Raw genomic sequence first — 25,650 nt, forward strand, 5'->3', positions numbered from 1 at the left:
TCGCACATGTTGCCTTAAAAACACCAATAACACACATATCACTTCGACTTTTTATACCTTTTTCTACGTAAATACAGCTATATCCAGTAGTGAAATCATCGGAGCAGCCATCAGTATGGTCGTACCTACCACTTCGACCCACTCTCAAGCGGATAAGCTGAGCATTCAAGAGAAATTACTATTATCACAAGCTATACATAAATTAGGCGCAATATCATGGCCTGCTATATCCAAATTAATCTCTTCACATCCGTGCTGTCTAAATCGACCTTCAGAACTCTTCACTCCAGAGTCATGTGAAACCATATACATGGAACTAATGGCTGGGTTGAAGATCAACGTGTAAGTCATCTATAATTGGGGTTTTCTGCTTTCTTATAATGAGACTGATTACATTGTATCGTAGACCCGCTCCAGATGCAATGAAACCATTGGGTAAGCTACCTAGTCCTTCTATCTCTGACCTTTGACTAAGATGATTTGAGAGCTTATAAATCTCAATCTTACTGTAGCTCAAACTCATAAACGTTTAGCTCAAACATATTATCTCAAACGAATGGAAGAACTTCAACAAACAATTTTACAATATGAAAATCGATTTAAAGAATTAATGATTGAAATTACCTCTTTAAAAAATGGAGAAGCTGATGAAAATATAAGAAGTGAAATACGTACTATTATAGCTAGGAAATATGGTAAAAAATTATTGGATAGTTGGTTCCCTGAACCAGAAGTTGTGAAAAAAGCGATAGAAGATGGACCTATAACCGAAGAAGAGAAAGTAAAAGCTGAAGCAGAAAAAGATGCTAAACAAGATGATCAAATCCCCGTTGACGGTGAAAAAGCTGTAGAGGACGAAGTCGTCATGGCAGAAACAGAAGAGCCATCTATCACGAAGGGAGAAGATTCGGAGGGATTGGAGAAAGACAAGGGTAATGAGATAGAAGATGGAAAGAACGCAATAGCAGAAGTGGATCAAACGACAGCGGAGCAGGTAGAAGACCAAGACAAAGAAGAAGAAGAAGAAGAAGAAGAGGAAGAGGAAGAAGATGATGATGAGGATATCAAGTCCGAACGAAATGCCAAATCGCCCTCTGTCCCTAAATCTAAAGTGAAAACTCAACATAGAAGACGATTTTCACCCGCAGTATCAGTTCGATCTGACCTTTCTCCTGCACCTGGTTCAGATCTTTCCTCTCCCCCTTCCGATCACGCTACACCAGAAGCTACCGAAGAGACCGCGCCGAAGAGTACTAGAAGCAATAAACGAAAAGCATCTGTTCCACTCAAAGGTGCACCTGCGCCCAAGAGAAGTGGTAGAAGAAGTAATGCAAGAGTTGCTTCTTCGCCTGCCGTGACTCACGAGGAAGATGAGGCGGAAGCTGAAGCTGAAGAAAAAGATCAATCGGAAGAAGAGGACGAGAACGTTCCTCGTACCAGAAGAGGTACAAGGAGGGAATCAACTAGAAATCTCAAGGCTTCGCCTGAAGTTGTGATCAATAAAAAGTCTTCACCTACTGTATCCAGACGTGCTGCTTCAGTACAATCTTCTACAAGATCAACACCTGCTCCAATTGAGGAAAGAAGATCTGGCAGGAGAAGTATGGGTACAAAAGGTGGAAGAGGTATGAGGGATGATGTGGTGTCGAAATCTGTTAGAGAGCAAAGTGCGGCTTTAGACAGTGTCAAGGCTGAAACGGAAGCTGAGGAAGAAGAGGAGGATGAGGACGAAGGACAAGAGGAAGATGCGGAAGAAGAAGAGGAAAAGAAGCCTATAAGGTCATCTGCCAGACGTGGTCGACCTACTGAGAAAGAGAGAGAAAGAGCCAGGGAGAAGGAGAAAAAGGAAAAAGAAAAGGAAAAGGAGACACCTGTACCTAGTGAGAAAAGAGGTACACGAGCATCAGCTAGAAGTGAGTGAAATTAATCTGATTTTCGTTTTCTCCTTACACTCTTTCGGATCTTTTGGGAAGAGAGAAAGATATACAAATCTCGTCAACGATTTTGAGGTTAATTCTCGCTAACAGGTCCTCCGATCAGCCGTAAGAGATCAATCAGAAAATGATCAAGCTTCAAATTCAGCAGCCGATATTTCAGGTGATTTTACAATTGAAGGAACTCCTGCATCAACTACAAATTCAATCAGAGGAGGAGGAGGTCAAGGATTTAAACCAACTCCATCACAAAAATCATCACAAAAATTATTATATTCTCTATTAGATACTATATCACAACATCGTAATGGTAATGTTTTTCAAAATCCAGTCAAAAAAACTGAAGCTTCAGATTATCATCAAATAATTAAACGTCCTATGGATTTGAAAACTATTAGAGCAAGAATTAAGGAAGGTCATATTACTGGTATAGAGAATTTTGAAAGGGATGTTTTGCTAATCTTTGCGTGAGTGTGTCTTTGGATAAATTGAGGTCAGTATTGACTCCATTTGAATTAGTAACGCAATGATGTACAACAAACCTGGATCACAGGTTTACGAAATGGCTCAGGAAATGTTAAAAGCTACTGAAGATCATATTGCTCATTTCAAAAACTTACAACATCATGTCAATCGTTGATCGGCGCTACTGGCTAAGAATTATGTGTGTTTATACGTCATCTATGTATCGCTTGTAATCTCGTTCATATCAAAACACCCGTCGACAAGATGACAGGACATGAGGGAGCGTTCGGCTACCCAAATTTTAGGTTCCGTCTGTGTATCGCATGTGAGACATGAACGGGCTGTCAGTGTACGTCTTGGCAGAGAATAGGATGGCATACTGGCTGGAAAGGACACAGTCAACAACGTAGGGCGCAAAGAGACTAACCGCTGATGCATATTTGAGGCTCGCGGGATGTCTCACATACATTCTATAATACACCATATATAATACTATCTCTCACCCTGAAGCACAAGCGAGCATCTGCTCGATAACTCTCTTAGATGAGGGCATTCTTATCCAACAAAACAGTCTGTTAAACAGTGCAGTAAATGGATTAATGAAGCCGCATCCTAGACCTGAGTCATCGTAATTGGCCGCCTATCGTTCAGTGCTAGACCCACCGCCGTATACAATGTGTAGTACGAATGTCGTTTCAGCCAGATTGGCGGAACGAGTGGAACATTCATTCAATCGAGGATATATTTGTTTTATTCCGAAAAACATACAGATTTAACGGATTTAGTTTTTATTATTGCATGATAGCATTGCGATTTGAAGGAGACTGACTTGGCTACGTGTGTAACATCTGAACAGAGATTTCAGCGTTGATTTTGCAAGTACCCAAACAGCCATTCGATTGGTTGACTCCTTAATCGCTACGTTAAAGATTGATATGAATCTCCTTGCTGGCTTCTGCTCTACTCCTGCCCTAGCGAAGCCTACGCTAGCTGCACTCGAATAGGACTTTTCAATATGCGATATTTCAAAGATCCAAAACGCCCAAGTGAATTCCCTTGGTCAGGCCTCGCATGAAATTTGAATTTGCAAGAAGATGTTTTAAAGTAGAGGCATTGTAGTGACGCCGAAGTGTAAGGTCCTCCATGGGTTGAATGGCCACTACGTAAGTCATTGGAGGTAGGTGTGGAGATGAATGTATGAAGAGGATAGCAATGGCTTGAACAAGCCGGACTAAGTGCCTGTTAAAAGAAACAATATATACGGAATATCTGAACCGACCTTGACCTGCTTCCCGAAACTGATTTTCCTTAAATGACTTCCCAGACCCATCAAGCTCTCGTGAGCCAAAGCTTATTCCTACGGATCGTAGATTGGATAACAAAGAACCGGAAAGATGTATTGCGGCCGCTACAAAATTATGAGTCGGTCAAAGAAGCTTTCACAGTTTATGGAGGAAGCGATATTGGTTTGCTGTAGCGTTTGATCTTTCAAGGGTAGTCAAGGCCATTTAAGATACAACAACTTTTAAGGTAGAAAAGAAGCTTTAGAGTCCAATGCAATGAGTGCATGAAAACCGTTTCATTTCTTAGCCAAAAACCAATCTCGTGCCTGTCCGTTTATCTACATGGCTCCATCAATAGCGGTCTAGCATTCGAATGTGGTTTGCAGTTATAATCTTGAGCTCTTGCCATCGAATACGCGAGACGTAGATATATTACTCGCTCGAGAGCAGAACGGGAACATTGAATTCATCATGACTCGGGAAATGAGATACAGAGCAAATCCACCGAAAATACCTGCTGTTCTCCACCCCTATTCTTCCCTTCGCCTAGTAGCAACAGCTTGTGAATTGAAACTTTATATAATTGCTCTCCCATCGCCTTCGTTCCTTCGCTAATTAACGTTAAAAGAATGGAACCGATATTGCAAGTCCTGATCAGCACTGGCGAATATCAACATGGACGGAAAGAGGCGTTTGACGGGATTTAATGAAGAGCCACTTTGGATTTGATTCCATCTATAAACCCTTCAAATGCATTATGTGATATACGTATACTGCAAAGCCTTCCCACGAGATCCACATGACGTGAACCCAAGATAGCCTTCATTAATCGTATGAAGACAACCACTAATACTGTTTAAGACACCCTCAACTGACTCCTCTGTCATCTGAGTATTTGCGAAGGAGATGACAGACAATACTTGTCAGCAGATTTTTGTATCAATGCTCTCAGCCAACATGCCAGCTAGTGAGCAATTGCAAGAGGCTGATATATTGCGACATCCATGAAATAGATCACTATGCGGCGGGTAAGTCAGCTGCCAACTCGAAGAGAAAGCTAATTATCAGAACGTAGGTAGTGCGGCGATAAATTGAACCATGAGTATTCGCTAGCTCATCAACATTTACCGACAGCAAATGAGTAACCCTGGGACAACACCCAGATTCACGCGCCCCAAGCGGTTAGTGAAGTGTGAATGAGCGAGTGTCAACTTGATTATTTTCATCGATTTTAACTCTCGCGGAGCCATACAACTGTATATCCCTCAATTGCGATACATTTCAGCTTTGGAGCTGTGAACATGATATGATGAAGGATGTGAAGAAATGTATCCGTATGAGCAGTTGCGGACCACACAATATAATACTGTACCTGATTCAACAAGGAACAAGTGATCGGAGACATACCCACGATGATGGCATCATCAGGAAAACGCGAAAAAAAATTAAGTATATTACGAAATCTCTTTTACGGGATTATATTCGCAAAATCCAAAAGGATAAATTGAAGAATCCTACCGATGGCAGGACCCATAATCGCACATAGGCTATCCGAAAGGAGCGGAAAGGCCGAAATTTAGATTCTAGGCGGAGTATGGGCGCCTTCAGCCTATTTTACGCTGGACCGCACACCTCAAAATACATTTCATATTTATTTGGTTGGTAGATTATCTCGTCAAGTTCAACAAGAGCTTTCGGAGTTGAGACAATTAGCTTTTCCATCCGCACAGTCCGCCCGCTCAGGCACCACAAGGCTTCTCCTTTTTAGCCATTTCTAGATTTTGCTCAAATTAGCCGTCGAGCGGTCGGATCATAACATAACCGCACGTCGGAGCATACAGGTGATACGGATGTATCCCATATGCCTATTTCTGCTGCGCAAACTTGATTAAACTACCTTCTAGAACCATTCATTAGGAACCGCTAGTCTACCTAAACATGGTTCACATGCAGTAATCAATTAAAGCTGAGTAGATCTTCGTTGTCCCGATTTTCGTGATCAAGGGTCAGCAGTAGATTAAATTGTATGTACTGTGTGTCTGTCTATGATGCTGTGGGAATGATAGATCAGGGCATCTAAAAATCCCTTCGCTCTTCCTCTCGCTATCGTCGCCAATTATCTGGTAGACTTCTCTAAGCGGTCATGTTGCCCTTCTATGGTCGTACATCGTCTCATGATTCAATATAGAACACATGCGAGCGAAAGCTTAGGGCCCAAAGGGGCGTTATGAATGGGGTTTGGCCAGTTTGGATACCTATCCAGCTTTGCTCACGATGCTACCTGTCTTCGATGTCCGTGGAGCGATAAGAGCGGTTATCCCACGACGGAAGAAACGATAGAGCGGTGGGTTCAAATTCTAAACTCTAATAACAGGTTCCCTGTCTTACGCCAGGGCTATCGAAAGGGATTGTCATGCCGTAAACCTGACCACCTGGTTACGAACGGTTATTCTCGGTGACATCTCCACCTCAATTACAGTTCTTCTTTCTGATGTCTTGGACAAGGCTCTCACATGCTGCCCCGGTCGTGAGCAGGAATCAAATAAACTGCCAAAAAGTCGCAATTAACGTTGAAAGATCCTGAGTTTCTTGTCATAAGGGTTTTTTAATTTACGATAAAAGTACCGTAATCATGAGAAGCCGACTTGAATTTCATGAGAAGCCGACTTAGAATGTGGAGACAAAATATTGGAACATATTTTTCAACATCACATCCTCTCAAAGAGGGTTTTAGGGGCTTTGGCATGTGATTGATTTTCACATAGTTCTACCTACTAGAAGGGTCAAGCTCGCTCGACTGCTGAACCAACCGAGTGTCGAAGTCGAAGCTTGACTTCAAGGGCGATCGTCAAGTTTGGACATTCCGTTTGGCAATGCCGGAATCGCGGACCGTTAATCGCAAACAGGTAGAAATAATTTGGTAAAATCCCTCAACGCTCCTGTTTTTTTCTCGAACGTTGAATTTAACTCTAATAGTCTCATCTTCACGTTAAGCAAAATCCTTGCTCTCCCTTTCCACGCTTTTATCCCATTACATAGTGACACAACACCGAATCGTCAGAATTTCGTAGAAGTACTCTAAGGGATTTGCATTCTCTTTCAGGAAGTTGGAGGCTTTCACAAGATTGACCTTTTTCCTCACTATTCTATTTTTAAGACATTGTTATTTTTCGATACTTCATCTTCCGTGTAATCGCCTGATACAAAACGTAGAGAAGACGCTTCGTCTCCCTTACAAACTTGAAAGTAATTATAGTAATCAAACCTCAGGGGTGAAAAGCAGAAAGGTACATCCGAATTTATACGCGCGATTCGGTTCTTCTGTTTATGACTTGCAGTATATAGTCTTAATACGTTTCTTGGGACCATAGAAGATTGAAGGGTGAGTCAGTTCATTTTCTCCTTTCTAATGTCGATGTGTTCCATCATCCTTTCGAAATTCATTACTTTACAGCAAACTGAAATTTCATGGCTTTGGTAGCTTTGCTGAATACTCCTCGGCCCAATCATTCCACTTCGGAGAATTTATCGCTCCAGGTGGAAGTTTCGGCAAATTAAGACTATCCATTCAGCCAGCAACCAGCAAGGTGGGCTTCTATACTAGAAGCAAACGCACAAGGCAATACCAAGGAAGGGTTCTCTTCAGAAGGTCAGTAGTCGCATTGATTCGATCTGGTAAGTAGTCATATACATGAAGACTTGGGAGTGGTGGAATTCACCAAAAATTCAATATCAGCAAGAACAGAATACTTACGTGGCGGTTTAGTGAACCGGCAAAACCTTATATAATCGTTGGAATATCAATTACCCTTGACGACAACAGAAGCTTAAGAGAGTACAACAAGACGCTGAATACCAAGATACGAATTACAAGGGTATTGGATTAGTTCATCTTCTGGGGATCCAAGTTGTGCAATAAGGGTCATTTACAAGTCCAAAGGATCTACGGCACGGCACGGTACACAGAAGTAGGAATCATCGCTTTGGGCATCAGTTACCCAGCACGGGCTCCGATTACATCGTTGATTGAGAGGTTTTGATCGAACGATTTGATCCATATCAAGGGTTCAAAGAAGACATCAACGTAAACACGCGGATCATCCGATATTTCCGGCAACAACGTCAAAAAGAGCACCGAAACTAATTGGAAGAAAGGAAACTTACGATTGTTTCTTGAGCAGTTCACCTCATAGAAGCTCAGGATTGGACAGACCCATCATCAAAAATCTTTCATACTTAAAGCTATTGCGAAAAGGCAAGAAAACACTTGCTGCACTGGTCATTCAAAACCCGCCGGCTACACCATTCCTTTGAAATCGAGTGAACGTCCTTTCAAAGGAGTCTTCATCAGGACGAGCAAAATCAACCTGAGTCGTAAGAGTTTCAATCACACACGTTAGATAGATTAATAGAGACATAGATCTGGTAATTATATATTCAGGGATTCAGTGGAGGAATTTAGGACCAAGTGATCGTGTCTGCCTTCCCTTGGAATTTTGGTCTTCTTCGTCATCAAACCAATTGAGTCCGAGACGCTTTTGCATCTCCGTCGAACCTGTTGATCAATTAGAGTACACTGATCAATCGATCACCGACGAGCTGAACCACATCCTTGATCCCAACAACATTGAACCTAGATCCACAAGACAGATATCGGATACACACCCAAGTGGAAGCGATTCAGTGAATACACAGGTTTGAAGTAAACAGGGAAGAGACTATATCTGTATTCTTTCAGCATTTCTTCTGGTGAAATCTCGAACAGCACGAACATTGTTTACTATCGCAAATACCTTTTCCCCTTTCGGTACCTATCTCAACACACTGAACTACTTCTTCCCGCTTATCCTTTCATCAACAATATCTACATCAAAATACTCCAATCCTCTGTCCTTACATAGGCGTCCCTACCATTCCTTTCATTTTGGCAACTGAGCTTCCTCACTCGATCGCTCACATAAGACCAACGTGTCTCTAGTAATATCAAATAAGACCGGACGATCATTGGAGAAGCCTTCAAGGTACCGGCAGACTATCGTAGGGCTAGATCAGAAAACGGGGGACCTTTGCGACGGTTCCAAGGGTCTGGGTCTACAATAGAAAGAAAGACAGTCAATCACGGGGATTCCCATCAAAAAAGTCGTGTACATCAAGGACGCATTTGAAACTTCTTCCGATAGCTTTGAAATTACGTCCGCTGCCAACCAAAAGAGAAATCACAATATTCTGGGTTTCGACCTGGTCTTCAATTGATAACTCAGCAAAATATCGCCGATTCTCTTGCTAAAGGCGTGAAAATTTTCAGCTAAATCTAAATAAGCGCTGGATCGATTTGCAATATCTGAAAAGACGTGTTTATTGTGTTTAGTGAAGAGGAATTATAGTTGATGGAAAACGGTTAAAGGGTGAGTGAGTGATTCAGGATATCCTTTTACTTGTCCTGGGACTGTTTGATCGGGTAGTCTGAATATCTTGCCTGAGCACGATCCATCTCATCCGGAGAATCTTGTCAATGACTGATAATATCAGCTGATGTACATGTGGACATATCTCTGCGACGCCTCAGATCTTTGATGAGAAATATCGATAACCAATCTTTTCCATCGGCTTACTGCGAAGATTTCACGCCCACATCGCAATTGAATATCGTTCATTGTCATACAATAAGCCTATCTAACATCCCCACGCCCCACTTTTATTTCCTTTGATTCTCTGAACGACCCCTTTCCTTGTTTGAATCCAAAAGTCGCGTCTACTTGTCATTCAACATACAGCTTTGAAAGAACTTTTAATAGTGGCAACTCATCTCGTGTCCTCATATGGGTGAAAATACATGTTATCCAAGGTGAGTTATTTTCTGTGCTGTGGGTGAATGGTGAAAACTATCCTATGATATCTATATGGATATATCTGAAGGATAGTGACCAAAGAAGGAGAACAATATTTATAAGAAAGGTGGGATGTCTCAATTTCTGCGCCCTTGACAAACATCGGCATAACAACCATCATGACCGGAAACATGTTGATGGTTTGTCGTTGACTGGTGGAACTCGCAAAGGACTGTTTGGACTCTCAATCATCTCAGGAAAGTCTTCTGTTTGCTGACTACCGCCAATCTTCTGCTAGAGACACCAAATAACCAAATTAAGCAGTCCGTATAGAATTGTGCACAGCGTGGTGATACCGTAGTTCGTTGGGCACGATCCTTCTGAAAAGTGTTTGCCCAGTGTTGTTTTATCATTTAAAACACATCAACAGTTCACTTTCAGCATCTTTCAACACATCTCAACCCGTACTCATATGTATCGTTCGATGAACCGAATTAGTGCTCGATACACCTTTCAATAACCATCAGTACGCTTCGCTTTCCTTCCGACACGTCCTTGATACCGAAATTCTACCTAAATCGCATCTCATCAAATGAGCGATAACGGCCAAGCTCAGCGTACAGCTGAAACTCCTAGCAAACGGAAATTATCTCTACGACTAGAACCCAGACCATCTAATTCGATAGCGGATAAGAAAGCAAAAATAGAACCTGGTCACACGACACGAAGATGTGATTCAGCCGAACTCACTGATGAAGTCGAACAACCCCTTACGGCAACTTCGACCAGATTCACCCATTCTTCTTATTCTTCGCCCGGCAGCTCGACCGAGGATGACCGCGATAGAGCATTCAGAGATCGTATGGCAGGACGGCAAGATAAACCAATACCGCAAGATCGACGTCGTCCTTCATATCCTTCTGCTTGGATGGTAGGCGAAAACGAGCGAAGTGTGATATCTTCTTCAGGATCCTCTTCCCGTCAACCAGATCGTTCGCAATTGCATCATTCTTCAACTAATAATTCTATTAATGCATCGAGAAATTCAAGTCCACCACCAAGCTTCAATCTCTCTTCCGGTCAACCTTTAGTCAATCCTCCTCAGAAGACGCAAGCCGCGTTTGTAGGGAAGCTTTATTCCATGTTAGAGGATGAGGATATCGCAAAAACAGGTCTAATTTACTGGTCAGCTGAAGGAACAACTTTCACTTGTCCTAATCCACAGGAATTTTCCAAGTGAGTGATGCATTCGGTTTGATCTTTTTCCTACAACTGCCGCTGAGCAGCCTTTATAGAGTGGTACTGCCTCGATTTTTCAAGCATAATAATTGGCAGAGTTTTGTTCGCCAATTAAACATGTATTCGTGAGTTTTCGAGATTGTGCCGGAGTAACCAGTTTTCCTGCTTATAACCTTATTTTCCCATTTCCCGAAATACATATATGTCAGATTCAACAAGGTGAGCAAACCTTATTCGCAAAAATTCACCATTCGTTTCATCCGCTAATGGCTGTATAGGTCAACGATATATACACAACTACCATTGATCCTCAAGCATGGGAGTTTCGACATAGCCTATTCCGACGTGGCGAACCTCATCTTTTAGCTAGTATCAAGCGAAAATCTTCCCGGCCAAGTGCGAACGATGGCGGACAGCCAATCTCGCCGACTGAAGATGTGACTGAACTTGTCAAACCTGTGGCTGGTTGGATGAGAGATATGCCAGGCCAGAGTGGACCTCTTACTTCTCAACCTAATGTCTTGAGACTTGCTTCGCCACCTCAAGGACAACGGAGTATAGTTTATCCTTATTCTGGTCCTAACGAAGATAGTCGACCTACCACTACAGGTGGATTATGGGAATCTAGACAACCTTCGTCTCATGGAAATGGTCCTCCACCACTGTCATCTAACAGAATGCCACCTCCTTTACAAGATCAGACTAATCTTCGTGATCAATCTCATATACCTCGATTCCATCCTGATTCAGCAAGACCACCTTTATCCGGTCAGAGGTTTTTGCCAACAGGAGGCTTTCCAGATTCACCTTATTATTCTCAGAGAGGCGAGCCTCCATCAGTTGAAGCCCTTTACTGTCAAATCACCGCTCTCGAGGACAAACTTCAAAAGATGACAGAAGTGTTGAACCATGACCGGATTGAGCATGTTAGATATAACCTTGATTTCACGTCTTATTTACTTCAAATGTCAGGATGGGCATCAGGCGATAAACGTGAGTTGATTTGGGTAGCACAAAGCGCCTAGCTGATCAATGATTGCTGACTGTTTATTCTTTTTTAGCATCGCCTGAAATGAAAGCTTTACAAGATACGCTCAATCGTCAAAATGCCGATATGAAACAGAGGTACGAAGATCTAATGGCTTCTGACGCTTTGACTATAATGGCAAGTGGAGGCGGTACAAATGGTCGTGATCGTACTAGTAACATAGATCGCGATCGAGACGACAAACGTTCTCGATTACCATGTTAGTCAATCATCGCGTTTATATCAAATGAATTCTGCTGACATTAATCGTATTTTCATTCAGTCGAAAATACAACCCCAAATGTGCTAAATTCAGCACGTTCTTTGCAAGCAGTATTGCCGACACCAAGATTACCATCATCGAATAACATTTCAAGAGGTGCTACACCATTAGTTTCACCATCTGTTAGAGAATTTAGTGATATTACACCTTTAGTATCACGTCCACCTACAAGTTTTTCTAATTCCATTTCTGGAGATTCTCATTCACTTTCTTCTCAACCAGAAAATATGAATTTACCTCTACCTCTTAATCTAACTAGATCTTCTAATCCAAACGTATCATATTTTCAAGCTCCATCTCAATCTTCTGGATTAATTACACCTACGATCAATGGATTCGCATCAGGTAATGAAATGGAAAAGAATGAAATTCGCCTCACACCTCGGCAAGAACCAACATCGATCAAAACATCAATGAATAAATTGAAGGAAAATGGATCAAGTAAAATTGAAGAGGATTTAATAAATGACAATAAGATTAAAGATGATATTAAACCTAAAGCTGGTTTGCGGAATTTGTTGAACTAGTAATTTGGAAATCGACCAAAAGACTTCCAAAAAAGGATTGATTACTATTTCAACGAAACATAGGGGAGTTCCATGATTCTGTATTTTTTTCTTTTTTTCACCTTGCATTGATATGTACCGTAATTATAATTAAGTAAAATTGATCGTGTGAAAGCCAGGACATTTAAAGAAGTAGAAAAGTAGAGAAGAAAATAGAATCTGTGTAAATAATTCATAGGGAAAAAAAAAGTTTTAATAAATGCACAATGAGCATGAATATGAAACAAGCATATCAAACATTATTTAATTTATTACTAAGTTGAATCATGGATATTGTTGTAAACGATGTTGCATTTAAAAGAAGTACACGAGAAATCGTTCCCTAGTATGGGAAATTTCATTTACTTGACCGAGAATCTACAACGGATACAAGTAGATCGATGCTCATTGCGCTGTTCTGCTTGATATCTAAATGCTTTTCTAATGGCTGTTGTCTGATTTGTAGGCCACAGTTCGTGTAAATGACCAATGACATTTTTGGTGGAAAATTATTTTCTGCAAAACCTATAATGCTTCATCATATGACATGATTGAACGTTGAACAGATAATAATGCAATTACATTCCGAATTTATCAAAAAGATACAACATGAATTATCGTTACAAACATTCTAAACATTCTTAACCAAACGCACAATGATATTAAAGAACTTCTGGTTTTCGATCAACGAATTTCAGTTTTGAAAACAGTACTCGTTGATATTTTTCTCATATCCCTTTCATTTTGAGTTAAAATTGGTCCACCTGTAAAAGCTAAAATTTGATAATTATTAAACTTTGATAAATTACTCAAACTTTCTCTGAAATAAGTAAGAGGTTTGAGAGTATCTATCTGTTGATTGTAATGATTGTAATTATCGTTTATTACCTCATTCTGGTGATTTGATAAATTAAACTTTTTAATCCTCTTTCTAACCCATCCTCCAGATATCATTTCTTCATCATCTTCTAAAATCAAACCACCTCCTCTTTGATGAGGAACTTGCTCGTTCATCTCAAAAGATGAATCATAATTAATTTCTGCTCGACCATTAGTATACGGTGGTGAGAAAGGTATCGATTCATGCGTTTTTGTGATCGATGATGACTTTTTTTTCAACATATTTGGCTTAGAAGGTTTCATTGAAGAACTTTGAGTAGAATCTTGAGACAAAGATGGTCTTTTCTGTCTGCTTTCAATGAGACCTGCTATTCCGGCTGAGCGTATACTTTTGGGCATAGATCTATAGAAATATCAAGACCATCTTCAGCACTCTCTTCAATTAGGGATATAAGGATGTTTACGCACCTTGCAGGATCGAAGAGTAACAAGTTGATGTCACCCCTGGAATTTTCTTCGTATCCTATAATCGTTCGAGAGTGTCCACTATGCTATACATGAGGTGAAATTAGTTATTACACCTCTCTCGGGTGGGTCACAGCGTACCTGAAGGATAAGTGGGAATTTATTTGATATTCTGACTACTTCACCTCGACCTGCACCATTTTCGGCAGTGCGCATCATAACATCGAATGCTGATTGGGGATGTTTGGTATCGACGTGTCTCGGCTCTTCCGACTACAATAATTGCACGGAAACTATCAACTCATTTCTTCGGGAGAAGTTCACTCGATTTGTGTACTGAAATACCTACAAAGTACGATACTACCCAATCCCTCAAAGCAATATGAGCTAATCGCCGCTTGCCTTTCAGGTTCACAGGTTTGGGAAAGTCATCTACCAATATCAATGCATTGTCAGCGATTCGATTCTCCGCAAGATTCCACATCCCGATGGTAAGACAGCTTACATATCCCGCAGCTATGCGTAACTTCTAGTCAGTTGAAATGCGAGTATTGTACGAAATGGAGATCGACTCACGGTATACCTTGATAGCTGAACATAGCATACATCTCTATCTCACCAGCATCAGCTCAGAATGATCACTGCTCATCGGCGATAACTGAATCAGGGGATACACGTACCTGATGGCCCGATCCACTTTCTCGTACCCAAAACCTTTCCTCTCAATTGTTCTCGACCTAAAGGATCGAAACCTTCTTCCCATGCTTCTTGTATCCACCCTTGTGCGCGCCTAATTCCAGGTTCGGCACCATTACTTTGTGGATCGAACATAGTTTGATATGCCGGTATAGATAACAATGACGAAAGAGACATTAAGGAGTTTCGAAAACCACAACCCCATCCTAAACGGTAGACCATCAGCTTTGAGTGTCCGGAGTGTACCGCGCGAAAGCAAGTTTACCCATGTCGAATTTCCACTGGCCTTTGATATGGGTTACATCTCTACATAAAACAGCTCGACGAGTTGTACCTCTACGAGAGGACTTTCTTAGTATTTCAGCGAGCACAGGTATGACACCTAATGAGCATCGTTAGCATCGAATTATTCACGATTACCCGGAAAGCTCTAGCTTACCAGGTGAGAAATTGCTTGGTATTTCCGAAATTGAGCCGTTGATAGGATCCCACCTGAGACAAGATGTCACCGAATTGAGTATACTGCAAGATGGGAACTACTCCATAGACTTACCATTCATCTCCCTTTTGTACTTTCTTGCCAGCCCAACCCATCCATCCTCCAGGTTTAGCAGGTCCATCCCATTCTTCATCTACGGCATCAACACTCCGATTCCTCTCATTCTGCATGTCGGACAGAAAGTGCGAGTCATAATCGTAGTCCAGACCACATTCATCAGGATCAAGGTCTTGTGACAAGATGTTTGACGTCCTCTGATGAGAAGTTGACGAATCGTCCAAGCAAGTATTGATGTGACTTTGAGCTATGTTTGGCGAAAGAAACGATAATGGAAAATCACAAATCGGACATGTAGTTTGGTCACTATGACAAGCGAAGTAAGTTACAGCAGTATAGTATTAAATCAGGAAGGATAGCATACGATATCTCACGAGTTGGCCCATATTTCTCAGGAGAGGACATTGAAGTCGATTTTCCAGCTTCAAAATGTGAATTTACATGATACGCAAATGCCCTTTGATCTGCATTTTGAATTTCACCACAAACAGGACAAATTGACATGATTACTTCAACGACTTAGATATTCCAAGATCCTTGCGCCAGGTCTACTATATACACATCTTGTTTGTTGATTGGGATGATCAGCAAAGTAAGGATTAGATGTACAAATAATGCTGTGTCAAATACTCGTAATGATTACTCGTGCTGTTCATTCCTCCACTTACTGACTGTGGGGACTCCACATGTATTTGATGGCGTGCCCAGCTTCATAAATCTGGAATAATTCATCAAGCTCGATTTCGGATTTAACGTCATCCATTTAATCAAATTCATTATCATTATTTTCCAAGCGATCAACGATTCAATAACACTGATATAACTCATGTCTGATACAAGAGCAGAAGCTGAAAAAGAAATAGATACCGTTGAAATGAGTAGTAATTTAGAAGATAGTTTGGGAGTGAGTCACCTCGAGTCAGATGAAAAACCAAATGCCTCACCATCTTTAACTTTTTTTTGGGCTTTTGAATATCCACTATACGGTTTCACAGAATGATTGATTTATCTGATTTATTTTGAATTTTTAGTCTGCCCTCGAATCATCATTCAATATTCCTCCTCCTCCACCTGCTCCTTTAAAAGGTTCAGAAAAATCACATGAACCAAATGCAATTCCAGATGAAACAGTAAAAGCATCTCAATCTGAAACAATTGAAGGAATGGCAGAATGGAAAGATACTTTAGAAAATTATACAAAAGAATGGCAAGCTGAATCTTCAATTGCAAGAGAAAAAGCTTTAGCAACAAGGATTAGAATTGAAAAAGAAAATTCAGATGCAGAAAAAAAAATGAAAGATGATTTAGCAAAAGAAAAAAAATTTAAACTTGATGCTGAGAAAAAAAAACGTGATGAAGAAAGGTTAAAAGCTGAATTAGAAAGTGATGATATTTCATCTCTTAAAAACAAAAAGCAATTAAAATCTAATGAGAAAGTTAAAGAAGCTTGGGAATTAGTTGGAGAAAAGAAAGATTCTAAAGGTACTGTTGAGACTGATGGAAGAGGTCCCTCAAAGGAAGCCAAAAAAGATATCAAGACTGTGAGTTTCATAATTAACACTAATTGTGCTACGTCAAATTCAATTTACTGAGCCAATTTTTTTTCCATAGCTTTCATACGATCCAACCAAATCCACTGATCCAATCCCACCAGTTTTCCAAGACCCTGTACCAGCTTCACAAACTTCCGCTCCTACCGAATCAGCTACATTATCTAGACATTCAGCAACAAGTGGAGCATGGGAAGAAGTATCTCGTGGATCTCCAGGATCAGGTTCTTCAGGAGAACAAGTATCAAGACCACAATCAAATTCTGAAGAATCAGATATTGTTAATATCCCTTCTTCCTCTAAAGGCAACGATGATAAAAATCAATCTCAACCTCCTCAACAACCACCTTCATTGACTTTAAGCTTATTCGATCCTTCTCAATTAACGTTCAGAAGAGTTTTAGCTGTTGTAGGTATAAATCTAATTTTACCTTTTGTTAATGGTGTTTTCTTGGGTTTTGGTGAAATCTTTGCTAGAGAGGTTGTAAGAGTTGGAAAGTTAGTTTGGAGAGGTGAGAGGACAATCTGGAGTTTTGGAAGAGGTGCAGCTGCTGGTAGAGGTACAAGTGGAGTAGGATTGAGCGGAGGATTCTAAGATAATACCCAGATTATGGGTAGATGTTATTTACCAAAACGAGGACATCCCGCAAACACCCCATAGATCAATTTAATCAATAGGTATATAATCATACATGCAGTATCATGTGTTATTACTTGTACATTTTGAACGACCAAAAGTAAGCGTAAAGGATATCATATCTGAAGCACTGTGTATATAGTCGTCATGTCATTATTAGTATTTGCCACTGCTTATCTCGATCTCTTTCTCGCCATGTTGTTTCCCAAGCTCAGCAAAATGCTGTGAGATCTGTTAGACGATAAACAACAGCGATGTTATGAAGGACTAGGCGTTATTGATATTTTCGATCGATTTGCTTTTGGCTTTTCCGGTTTATCTAATTCCGATTTACCCTCTTGATTCTAATTTTCCAACTAACCAATCCATACCTTCGAATAAACCTAATCCAGTCAAAGCACTACATCCCATAATTTGCCATTCTCTTTCTCTCAAATCAGTTAAACCTAAAGCTTCCGAAACTTGTGCAGGAGTAAGTCTACCTTGAGAAATAGGTAAATCTTGTTTATTTGCTAATACTAATAATAAAGAAGTTTTTAATTGCTAAATCAAATTGAAAAATGTTAATATAATGTTATCAAAATGAATATTGTTGAAACCAAAATAAAAAAAAAACAAAAAACCGACTCACTTCATCTGAAACTAATTTCATTAATTCAGCTTTAACCATATGTAATCTAGTACTATCACTTGAATCTATAACTAAGATAATAGCTTCTGTTCCTGTAAAATATTGAGACCAAGATGATCTTAGTGAAGTTTGTCCTCCAATATCAATTAAACCAAATCTAACACCTTTATAATCGTAAATTTCATGATTAGATCCTACAGTTGGAGCTGATGCTACTACTGATCCCATCGTTATTCGATATAAGATTGTTGACTAAAATTCATATCAGTAAAGATCATGATAAAGATTATATTGATTTTAGTTCGATTTTCCAGAAAACTATCAATTATTCTGTAAGTATGACCAATAAGATAATAACTCACTTTACCAGCATTATCCAAACCTAGTATTAATACTTTAGTCTCCCTTTTTGAGAATAGACGCGACCATAATGAAGAGAAAGTCACTAGCCAACGAAGCTTCAATGAACGTCCTTTGTGGTTTTAGTGAGATAACACTTACAGCCCATATTGTCAATATGTTTGATTCCTTCTCGCCGAGCTACCAGATCAAACGATTGGTCAAGGCTGTATATAATTACGAAAAGGCAATAACAATAACAATACCAATCAGCTCGAGATGCTTAATCACTCGTCACAACTAAGATACCCCGCATCATACCCCATAATCTCCCACGTGTATTCCTACTGCATCAAAATCAAACGATTTAAACCGAAATTTCCTCCTACAATGATTTTGTCCGTATTATAAATGAGTACTCCACTTATACAGATGATAAAAAGTTGGAATTTGATTTCGCTTCACCCAGAGGGATTCGAGGTAATCTTGAGTATATTGAAGAACATCTATCGTGGGCATATCTTCATAAATATACATCAGACTTCTACAAAGACTACATCTTCGACACAGCAAGGATCTGCCAATAGAGTGGAATTCGATTTACTCTCAATAAAATACCCTGCTATTCCTAAATACCCAATTCGATAAGTCTGTTAAAATATGAGTGGAAGAGGTGGATTTTCAGGACGAGGTGGTGGTGATAGAGGTGGAAGAGGTGGATTCCGAGGTGAGTTGATTTGAAGCCTTGCAACATGAGTCTGTGTAAATATTCCAAGCTCTTTGGAAGGGAGCTCTTTGTAAAATTGTAACAAGTAGAGCTGGAGATGAGCTAATGTCGGTTTTTGACTTTAGGTGGTGGACGAGGAGGAAGAGGTGGATTTGGTCAAAGAGATTTCGGACCTCCTGAGACTGTTCAAGGTATGTTTATTTTGATTCTGTTGTAGAAGCAGCTGTATACTCTTATGGTTATCTGGGAGAAAAAATGAACTAATAAATATGTTTTGGGTTAATATTTAGAAATCGGTTCATTTTTACATCCTGTTGAATCAGAAATGTTATGTTCATTAATAACACCAACAAAAATACCTTATTTTAATGCACCAATTTATTTACAAAATAAAACTCAAATTGGTAAAGTTGATGAAATTTTAGGTCCAATAAATCAAGTTTATTTTACAGTTAAAATGGATCAAGGTATGATTGCAAATTCATTCAAACCTGAAGATAAAGTTTATATTTCCGGTGAAAAATTATTACCTATTGAAAGATTTTTACCTAAACCTAAAACTGCAGGTGGTAAAGGTAAGTTTCTAATCATCAAATTGACAATCATTTAAAATGCTAATTGATATTATATTTGAATTTTTCTTCTTACTCCTTAATATTCGCATTTTTCTTTATTTACAAAATATATAGTTGAAAGTGAGTTGATTTTTTGTTCAATTGAAACCATCATTCCCTTTTTTGGCTTTATATTATTTCAATTACCATTTCCAATCTCTACTCCACTCCTTACCTGATGATACATTAACTCAGCTCACTCCGAAATACAAAGTATTCATGAGGCTATTTATATAATTATATCTGATTCTTCTTCATTCTACTATACCTTACTTCGAACATTCTCGAGTCAATTGAATATACTTAATAACACAAGCTGACTTTTTTTTACTTGTGCAGAGCGAGGTGGTGCTCGTGGAGGTGCAGGTGGAAGAGGCGGAGGAAGAGGTGGAAGAGGTGGACCTCCAGGTAGAGGAGGAAGAGGTGGATTTTCATCTAGAGGTGGTGGTGGTGGTGGATTTAGTGGTGGTAGAGGTGGATCAAGAGGTGGATTTGGTGGTGGAAGAGGTGGAGGTGCACCAAGAGGTGGTAGTAGAGGTTTCGGTGGTGGTGGTGGTGGAGGTGGACGAGGACGTGGAGGATATTAAAGATGAAAAAAAGTTGTTATTTCGTATCTTTTATTTTTATTTCGGGCATGTATTTCTTATTTTATTTGTAAGCCAAAGTAGGTAGAATAAATACAGATCTCGCAATCAATTTTGCACACAAAGATCTTTTTGTTCAACATATTAAATAGCTGAGCATAATTCCCAAAGTCAAAACATAAAATTAATTATATTTGATAAAGTATTTTTCCATAATACGGTGTCAATGGAAATTGGATCATTCGTATATCATTCATAATTTCATAAAATCAAATACATTTAGTCATTGAGATCCATCTTATCTTGATCTCAAATTTAAAAAGGGGAGCAAGCAAGGCATATTTTCAGCCTTTCATTTTATCTCTTCTAACATATTTCATCTCTTGAAAAATATTATATATCCCTTCATAATATCTCTCAATCATTTATTTGTAAATTTCAAGAACCATATTGATTTCTTCTTCCTCCTCCACCAGTATATCTTGGACTTTGTCCACCAGCACCACCTCCACCTCCGTTATTCGCGTTTCCAAAAGGACTTTGATTATTTGTACCATATGGACCAGAATAACTTGCTCTACTTTGATGTCCATGATTATTATTATTATTACTATTTGAACCTGAACCTGAATTTGAATTTGATCCAGATCCATAAGAAGGTTGAAGTGGAGTATACATCATTCCCATTCCTACTCCTGAATTATCTCCAAAAGTATCGAAATTTACATTAACATTATTTGAATTATTGAGAGTAGCTGCAGGAGGTGGATAAGTTGGTAAACCTGTTGTATGTCCACCGTAAGATGCTCTACTTTGATGAGAATGAGCAAAATCATATTCCCTTCTTCCATTTATATTAGAAGAGGAGGTATATTCGTTTGTTGGAGGTGATATACCAATTCCAATAGGTGGTTGCATTTGGTAATTTTGATTTCCACTTAGACTCAAATGGTTTCTATGTCTTCCACTATGCCCACCATGAGAGGTATTACCGTAAGGATTCTGACTATTCGTCGGCAATAACCATTGATTCGAAGCTAATTCAGCTTGTTCCTGGAGATACTCTAATTGCGGGTAAGATTGATGAGCTAATCCCGATGCCTTATGTTGATGTCCACCACCTCCGCCGCTATGCAGGTTATTATATTGTTCGTAATCATCTCTCATCAAGACTGGTGTCAAACTATTTCTGGTTCCGCTAGGATCTTGCGCACCGTATTGAACTAATCTTGCCAAGGCAGGCGGAATAGCATCGATCTGATTGATCGTATTTGCCCGATTTCGAGTAGCTGGATAATATGAATTTGGAGGCGGATTAGTCGTAGATGAAGAGACCATTGGCGCAGCATTGTTTGAGGGTTGACGTAATTGTGCATGAGAGGATGAAGTATTGAGCGACGGTACACGTTGTTGTTGATAAACTTGCGTCGAGGGGACTTGTTGCCACTGACCGGAAGGTTGTCTCTGCCCTTGTTGGGCTTGAGGCATTTGTTGACTTTGACTTGGGATACGATGTCCCTGGGCATAGACTTGCTGGGATTGTTGCATATCGTATCCCGGTGAGAATGGCCCAGGTTTTGGTACGTTAGCAGCATTTTGCACCTGAGCTGTGAAGCTTTGGTGTTGGGCGAGTTGCTGATTATAAGATGCGGCGTCAGAATAAACTCGCTGAGTGCGATTGGCTGTAGGACTTTGTACAAGTCCACCGTATTTCTTGCTTGACGAAGGAGATGAGGAAGGTATCTCTGCAGTTGGAGCGTGAGAAGGTCTTTTACTTGAATGAGCAGTAGGCTGACCATCAAGTGTAAGTGGACTGACGGTATAAATAGCGCGGCTGTATCACTCACCTGGAACGGGCCTGTGAATTTCTCACCCGTAATGAATGGATGCTTAGCAGCTTGTTGAGGTGACCAACGCTTGATGGGGTCCATATTCAGCAGACCCTCAGCGAAATCGACAAAGGCCCTTCGCATCGCCATCTCTATCGCATTTCACCGTGATTCAGCAAAGGTAGACAGTCCTTTCGATGGAGATTTGGAACTCACCTTTATCAATATCCGATTGTTTGGCTCCTCTCTTACTGAAGCTATATTCCATGATAATATCCTTCAGTTTGGTCTGTTTGAAATACTGCTTGGAAGGCTGTTCGTCCGTTCGATGTTCGCTAGCATACTGATGCATAGGTTTGAGCTTGTAAGTTTTTCTACCGTATGGATCAGTCGATGTATTGAAAAATTCGTGAGTTTGTTTTCCGACTTCCAACAAGTGGTTTGGCGGGGTCCTAATCACAGAAAGCGTATGTCAGCGATGTTCGAACAATGAGCAAACAGCTAATATTTACCCTAACATATCGACAATTCTTGATAATTGATTATATTCACTCGTACCAGGGAAAAGAGGTAAACCTAAAAACAATTCGACAACGATACATCCTAAAGACCACATATCGATAGCTGCCGAATAAGGTAATCCCAAAAGTACTTCGGGAGATCTATAGAATCGAGATTGGATATATGTGTAAACGGTTTGCATCTCATGACATGCTGATCCGAAATCGATAATCTTGATTTGAGGGGACTGTAATCTATATATCATACAATTCAGCTTGACTCCCAATTTATGGCTCCGGGTCATAACCAAAATTCAGAAATACGCACGATTTTAATAGGATATTTTCAGGTTTCAAATCACAATGGATCAGTCTAGCATCTTTGAGGACCGTAAGACAATCTAACATTTGACCAGTAAACACTTTGACTAATTGAGTGCTCAATCCTTTGAATTGATTCTGCTTGATCAATTCGTACAAGTTGGAGGAAAGACATTCGAAGACCAAACATAAATGCGATTTGTGCGTGAAGTTATCATGCATTCGTAGTATATGATGTCGGTCATTTGGATCGTGTTGCCCATTCAGCTGTTCACGAAAGCTTAATGATCAGTGATGGTCTGAAACAACCGAAGGTGGATTGACAACATACCAATTCCAGAATCGCCACTTCCATCTTACTCTGCTGTAGATACGCCGGCTTATTCTTGACTACTTTCACAGCTACGATCTCATGTGTCCGCATGTTTTGACATTTGACTACTTGTCCGAAAGTACCCTGACCCAAAACATCCAAGATCAAATATCTGGACAAAGTTAACATCAGCCTATACCACCGCGTTGAAGTTGTCTTGTGCATCTGGCCAAGTAAGCCATGAGTACTCACCTATCACCACCATGTTCACCACCCAACACATCATTAACGTATAAAATGTAATCCCAATCCTCATTATCCGCTCCATCGTTATGAGCCGGTTTACTAGGTTTAGTCAGGACTCTTCGCGGATTATCCGAGGTCTCATAGCGGAAATTAGGATTGCAGAGGTTGTATGTCTGTGGAAGTGCAGCAGTGAGGCATTTCAATGGCTAAGGATCCCACAGGTCATTAGCTTACTTGGTATGAAAAGAACAGTCATGAGATACCTACACTTAAGTATTTGCCAGAAGCATCCGGATCTGCCCTTCTACCATTTGGCTGAGTGTTCACAACAGGTTTCAAGTCCGCGTAATCGTGCACTTCCCTAAACCCAAATCTGGATTGTGTTGCCTCTCTTGAAGTATTTTCTGCTCTCGAAGGTGCTAATTCGTATTTACCAGCGGGAGTGACTGGTTGACTAGAAGGGTAGAGTTGATTCGCTGTCGATGTTGAACCCCTGGTAGAAGGAGGAGGTCGACCCCCAACAGGGGAAGCGACTGGCCTATTTGATGAGGAAGCTGTTGTAGTAGGATTGTTCCATCGAGGCGAATTCGGGATATTGCTGTGAGGCGGTGGGATGCTGGGCGAAGATGATGGGAATCCTGTTGTAGCGGAAGAAGAAGACATGTCGTATGGGTTCATCAAAGGCGATGAAGGGCTCAATTCACCGCCTACACTGAGTGAGACGGGTTTCGTGAATGGTGACAATTGATCGGAATTTCTAGATTGATATGATCCGGTTGATGACATTCTTTGGTTGATTGACGGTCTTCTATAATCTGTCCATTGACTTTGGTCTGCTCCACTAGCACCGGTAGAGGAAGGTCCTGGATCAGATCCCCTAGGTATATATGGATTATTTGCCTGAAACGTTGTGCTTGATGAGTGTCCTTCATTCTGAGGAATTGATGATTGCTGTTGAGCTTGTCGCATAGCATGTGCGGGAACAGGCGGAGGGTTCATGGGATTATTATGTTGCTTGTTGGGTGACATAATCACATCTCTCTGTGATGATGGTTGAGTTGGATACCCATGATAGCTTTGTCTTTGAGCGGTAGCAGTATTATTATTTTGGTAATTTGACCAATGGCCTGATGTAGCGGAAGAAGGCATAGGTGGTATTGTATTATCGCTTACGTCCATGTTACCGAATCCACTTTCCACATCGTCTGATCTATACGCAAACGGATCCTTCTTTCTAGTTCCCCCCAACGATGTACTTCTACCAAGGTAACTTGAACTTGAGGAGGATGTCGGTGGTGGTGGCATCAATTCCTGTTGTTGTTGAGGGTAAGATTGGCCAAATCCGCCGGAAGGATAAGGTGCAGCGGAAGACACTGAAGAAGCGTGAGGTCTATGGGAATTAGGTATAGGTGGACCGCCTGTCGTAGGTACTCTCGGCGAAGCTGAAAAAGGAGAGGAAAGTACTCCGCCTTGAGTGTATTGGGTACTAGCGTTGTTGCGATGAGCTGATGCTGGAGGAGGTGGAGGTATTTGGGAAGGGGGCAAGTCTGCATTGGTGCGGATAGCTGGTAAGGCTGATGTTCCGCCTCCGAGTCCACCTGTAGGATGATGATTGAATAGAGGTAAGGAGAATGGGTCGTCTTCCATTGTCGAGTAATCGTGATGGGAGGGAGGGCGAGACATCGGATTGAGGTAATAGGGGTGTGCCGCTATTGGCTAATGGGAGGAAGAAGGGGAATTTTCTTGCCGAAGCCCAACCTCCTTGTATCAGTGTCGACCTTGTGAGCTATGAGCAAGAGTGATAGCGATGTACACGAATTGCTGATTCGACAGTCTCGTCAAGCTGGCTTTTCAATATACGACAGATTCCCTCCAATTATTCAGAGCTAAGACAATTACGGTCAGCTCGGTGATCTACTGTTCGAGCAGACCCGGGATGAGGAGGTGACTCCAGGTAATATGTAAAGCAGAAGATGCTCACCTTGAATAACCTGTGCAGTTGAAGGGGAGCTGAGACTACGCTGACAGCTTGTTTGTCCTCTTTCCTTATTAAACAATCCTGGTAAGGGACAACCATGTGCCGAGTCGCGGATGTGGTGTGGACAATCGCTGTTCTGTACGTTCACCCATAAACTACACGCCTCATGTGGATGCAGGATTTAAGGCCACTGGAAGAAGAGGAATAGTTGCTTATAGTT

The 25,650-nt window shown here is 40.6% G+C and overlaps 7 protein-coding genes across 7 annotated transcripts; 4 read left to right on the forward strand and 3 right to left on the reverse strand.

Moving 5' to 3' along the window:
* Positions 1 to 115: 115 nt before the first annotated feature.
* Positions 116 to 2,574, forward strand: I206_105881 (uncharacterized protein; the record flags this gene model as incomplete). The annotated part of the gene is made up of 5 exons (XM_070203202.1): positions 116 to 342; positions 407 to 435; positions 513 to 1,913; positions 2,041 to 2,401; positions 2,454 to 2,574. The coding sequence occupies 5 exons, from the start codon at positions 116 to 118 to the stop codon at positions 2,572 to 2,574; spliced, it is 2,139 nt and encodes a 712-aa protein (XP_070059303.1).
* A 7,528-nt stretch (positions 2,575 to 10,102) lies between these two features.
* Positions 10,103 to 12,586, forward strand: I206_105882 (uncharacterized protein; the record flags this gene model as incomplete). The annotated part of the gene is made up of 6 exons (XM_019156432.1): positions 10,103 to 10,746; positions 10,806 to 10,874; positions 10,959 to 10,968; positions 11,028 to 11,742; positions 11,811 to 11,996; positions 12,060 to 12,586. 6 exons carry the CDS (start codon positions 10,103 to 10,105, stop codon positions 12,584 to 12,586), a joined length of 2,151 nt encoding a protein of 716 aa, XP_019010234.1.
* A 702-nt stretch (positions 12,587 to 13,288) lies between these two features.
* Positions 13,289 to 15,665, reverse strand: I206_105883 (uncharacterized protein; the record flags this gene model as incomplete). Its single annotated transcript, XM_070203203.1, has 11 exons — positions 13,289 to 13,847; positions 13,913 to 13,995; positions 14,051 to 14,182; positions 14,259 to 14,341; positions 14,415 to 14,425; positions 14,486 to 14,519; positions 14,590 to 14,811; positions 14,871 to 14,987; positions 15,045 to 15,097; positions 15,159 to 15,467; positions 15,526 to 15,665. 11 exons carry the CDS (start codon positions 15,663 to 15,665, stop codon positions 13,289 to 13,291), a joined length of 1,743 nt encoding a protein of 580 aa, XP_070059304.1.
* A 322-nt stretch (positions 15,666 to 15,987) lies between these two features.
* I206_105884 (uncharacterized protein) lies at positions 15,988 to 17,306 on the forward strand (the record flags this gene model as incomplete). The annotated part of the gene is made up of 3 exons (XM_019156434.1): positions 15,988 to 16,065; positions 16,193 to 16,702; positions 16,773 to 17,306. The coding sequence occupies 3 exons, from the start codon at positions 15,988 to 15,990 to the stop codon at positions 17,304 to 17,306; spliced, it is 1,122 nt and encodes a 373-aa protein (XP_019010236.1).
* A 372-nt stretch (positions 17,307 to 17,678) lies between these two features.
* I206_105885 (uncharacterized protein) lies at positions 17,679 to 18,487 on the reverse strand (the record flags this gene model as incomplete). The annotated part of the gene is made up of 4 exons (XM_019156435.1): positions 17,679 to 17,891; positions 17,980 to 18,231; positions 18,342 to 18,424; positions 18,481 to 18,487. The coding sequence occupies 4 exons, from the start codon at positions 18,485 to 18,487 to the stop codon at positions 17,679 to 17,681; spliced, it is 555 nt and encodes a 184-aa protein (XP_019010237.1).
* Positions 18,488 to 18,978: 491 nt separating this feature from the next.
* Positions 18,979 to 20,246, forward strand: I206_105886 (H/ACA ribonucleoprotein complex subunit 1; the record flags this gene model as incomplete). The annotated part of the gene is made up of 4 exons (XM_019156436.1): positions 18,979 to 19,045; positions 19,171 to 19,236; positions 19,336 to 19,620; positions 19,999 to 20,246. The coding sequence occupies 4 exons, from the start codon at positions 18,979 to 18,981 to the stop codon at positions 20,244 to 20,246; spliced, it is 666 nt and encodes a 221-aa protein (XP_019010238.1).
* A 435-nt stretch (positions 20,247 to 20,681) lies between these two features.
* I206_105887 (uncharacterized protein) lies at positions 20,682 to 25,099 on the reverse strand (the record flags this gene model as incomplete). Its single annotated transcript, XM_019156437.1, has 8 exons — positions 20,682 to 22,034; positions 22,091 to 22,224; positions 22,289 to 22,524; positions 22,585 to 22,827; positions 22,901 to 23,160; positions 23,225 to 23,378; positions 23,459 to 23,658; positions 23,720 to 25,099. The coding sequence occupies 8 exons, from the start codon at positions 25,097 to 25,099 to the stop codon at positions 20,682 to 20,684; spliced, it is 3,960 nt and encodes a 1,319-aa protein (XP_019010239.1).
* Between the last annotated feature and the right edge of the window lie 551 nt (positions 25,100 to 25,650).

This window comes from Kwoniella pini, chromosome 8, assembly GCF_000512605.2.
Source record: "Kwoniella pini CBS 10737 chromosome 8, complete sequence".
Taxonomy (NCBI): domain Eukaryota; kingdom Fungi; phylum Basidiomycota; class Tremellomycetes; order Tremellales; family Cryptococcaceae; genus Kwoniella; species Kwoniella pini.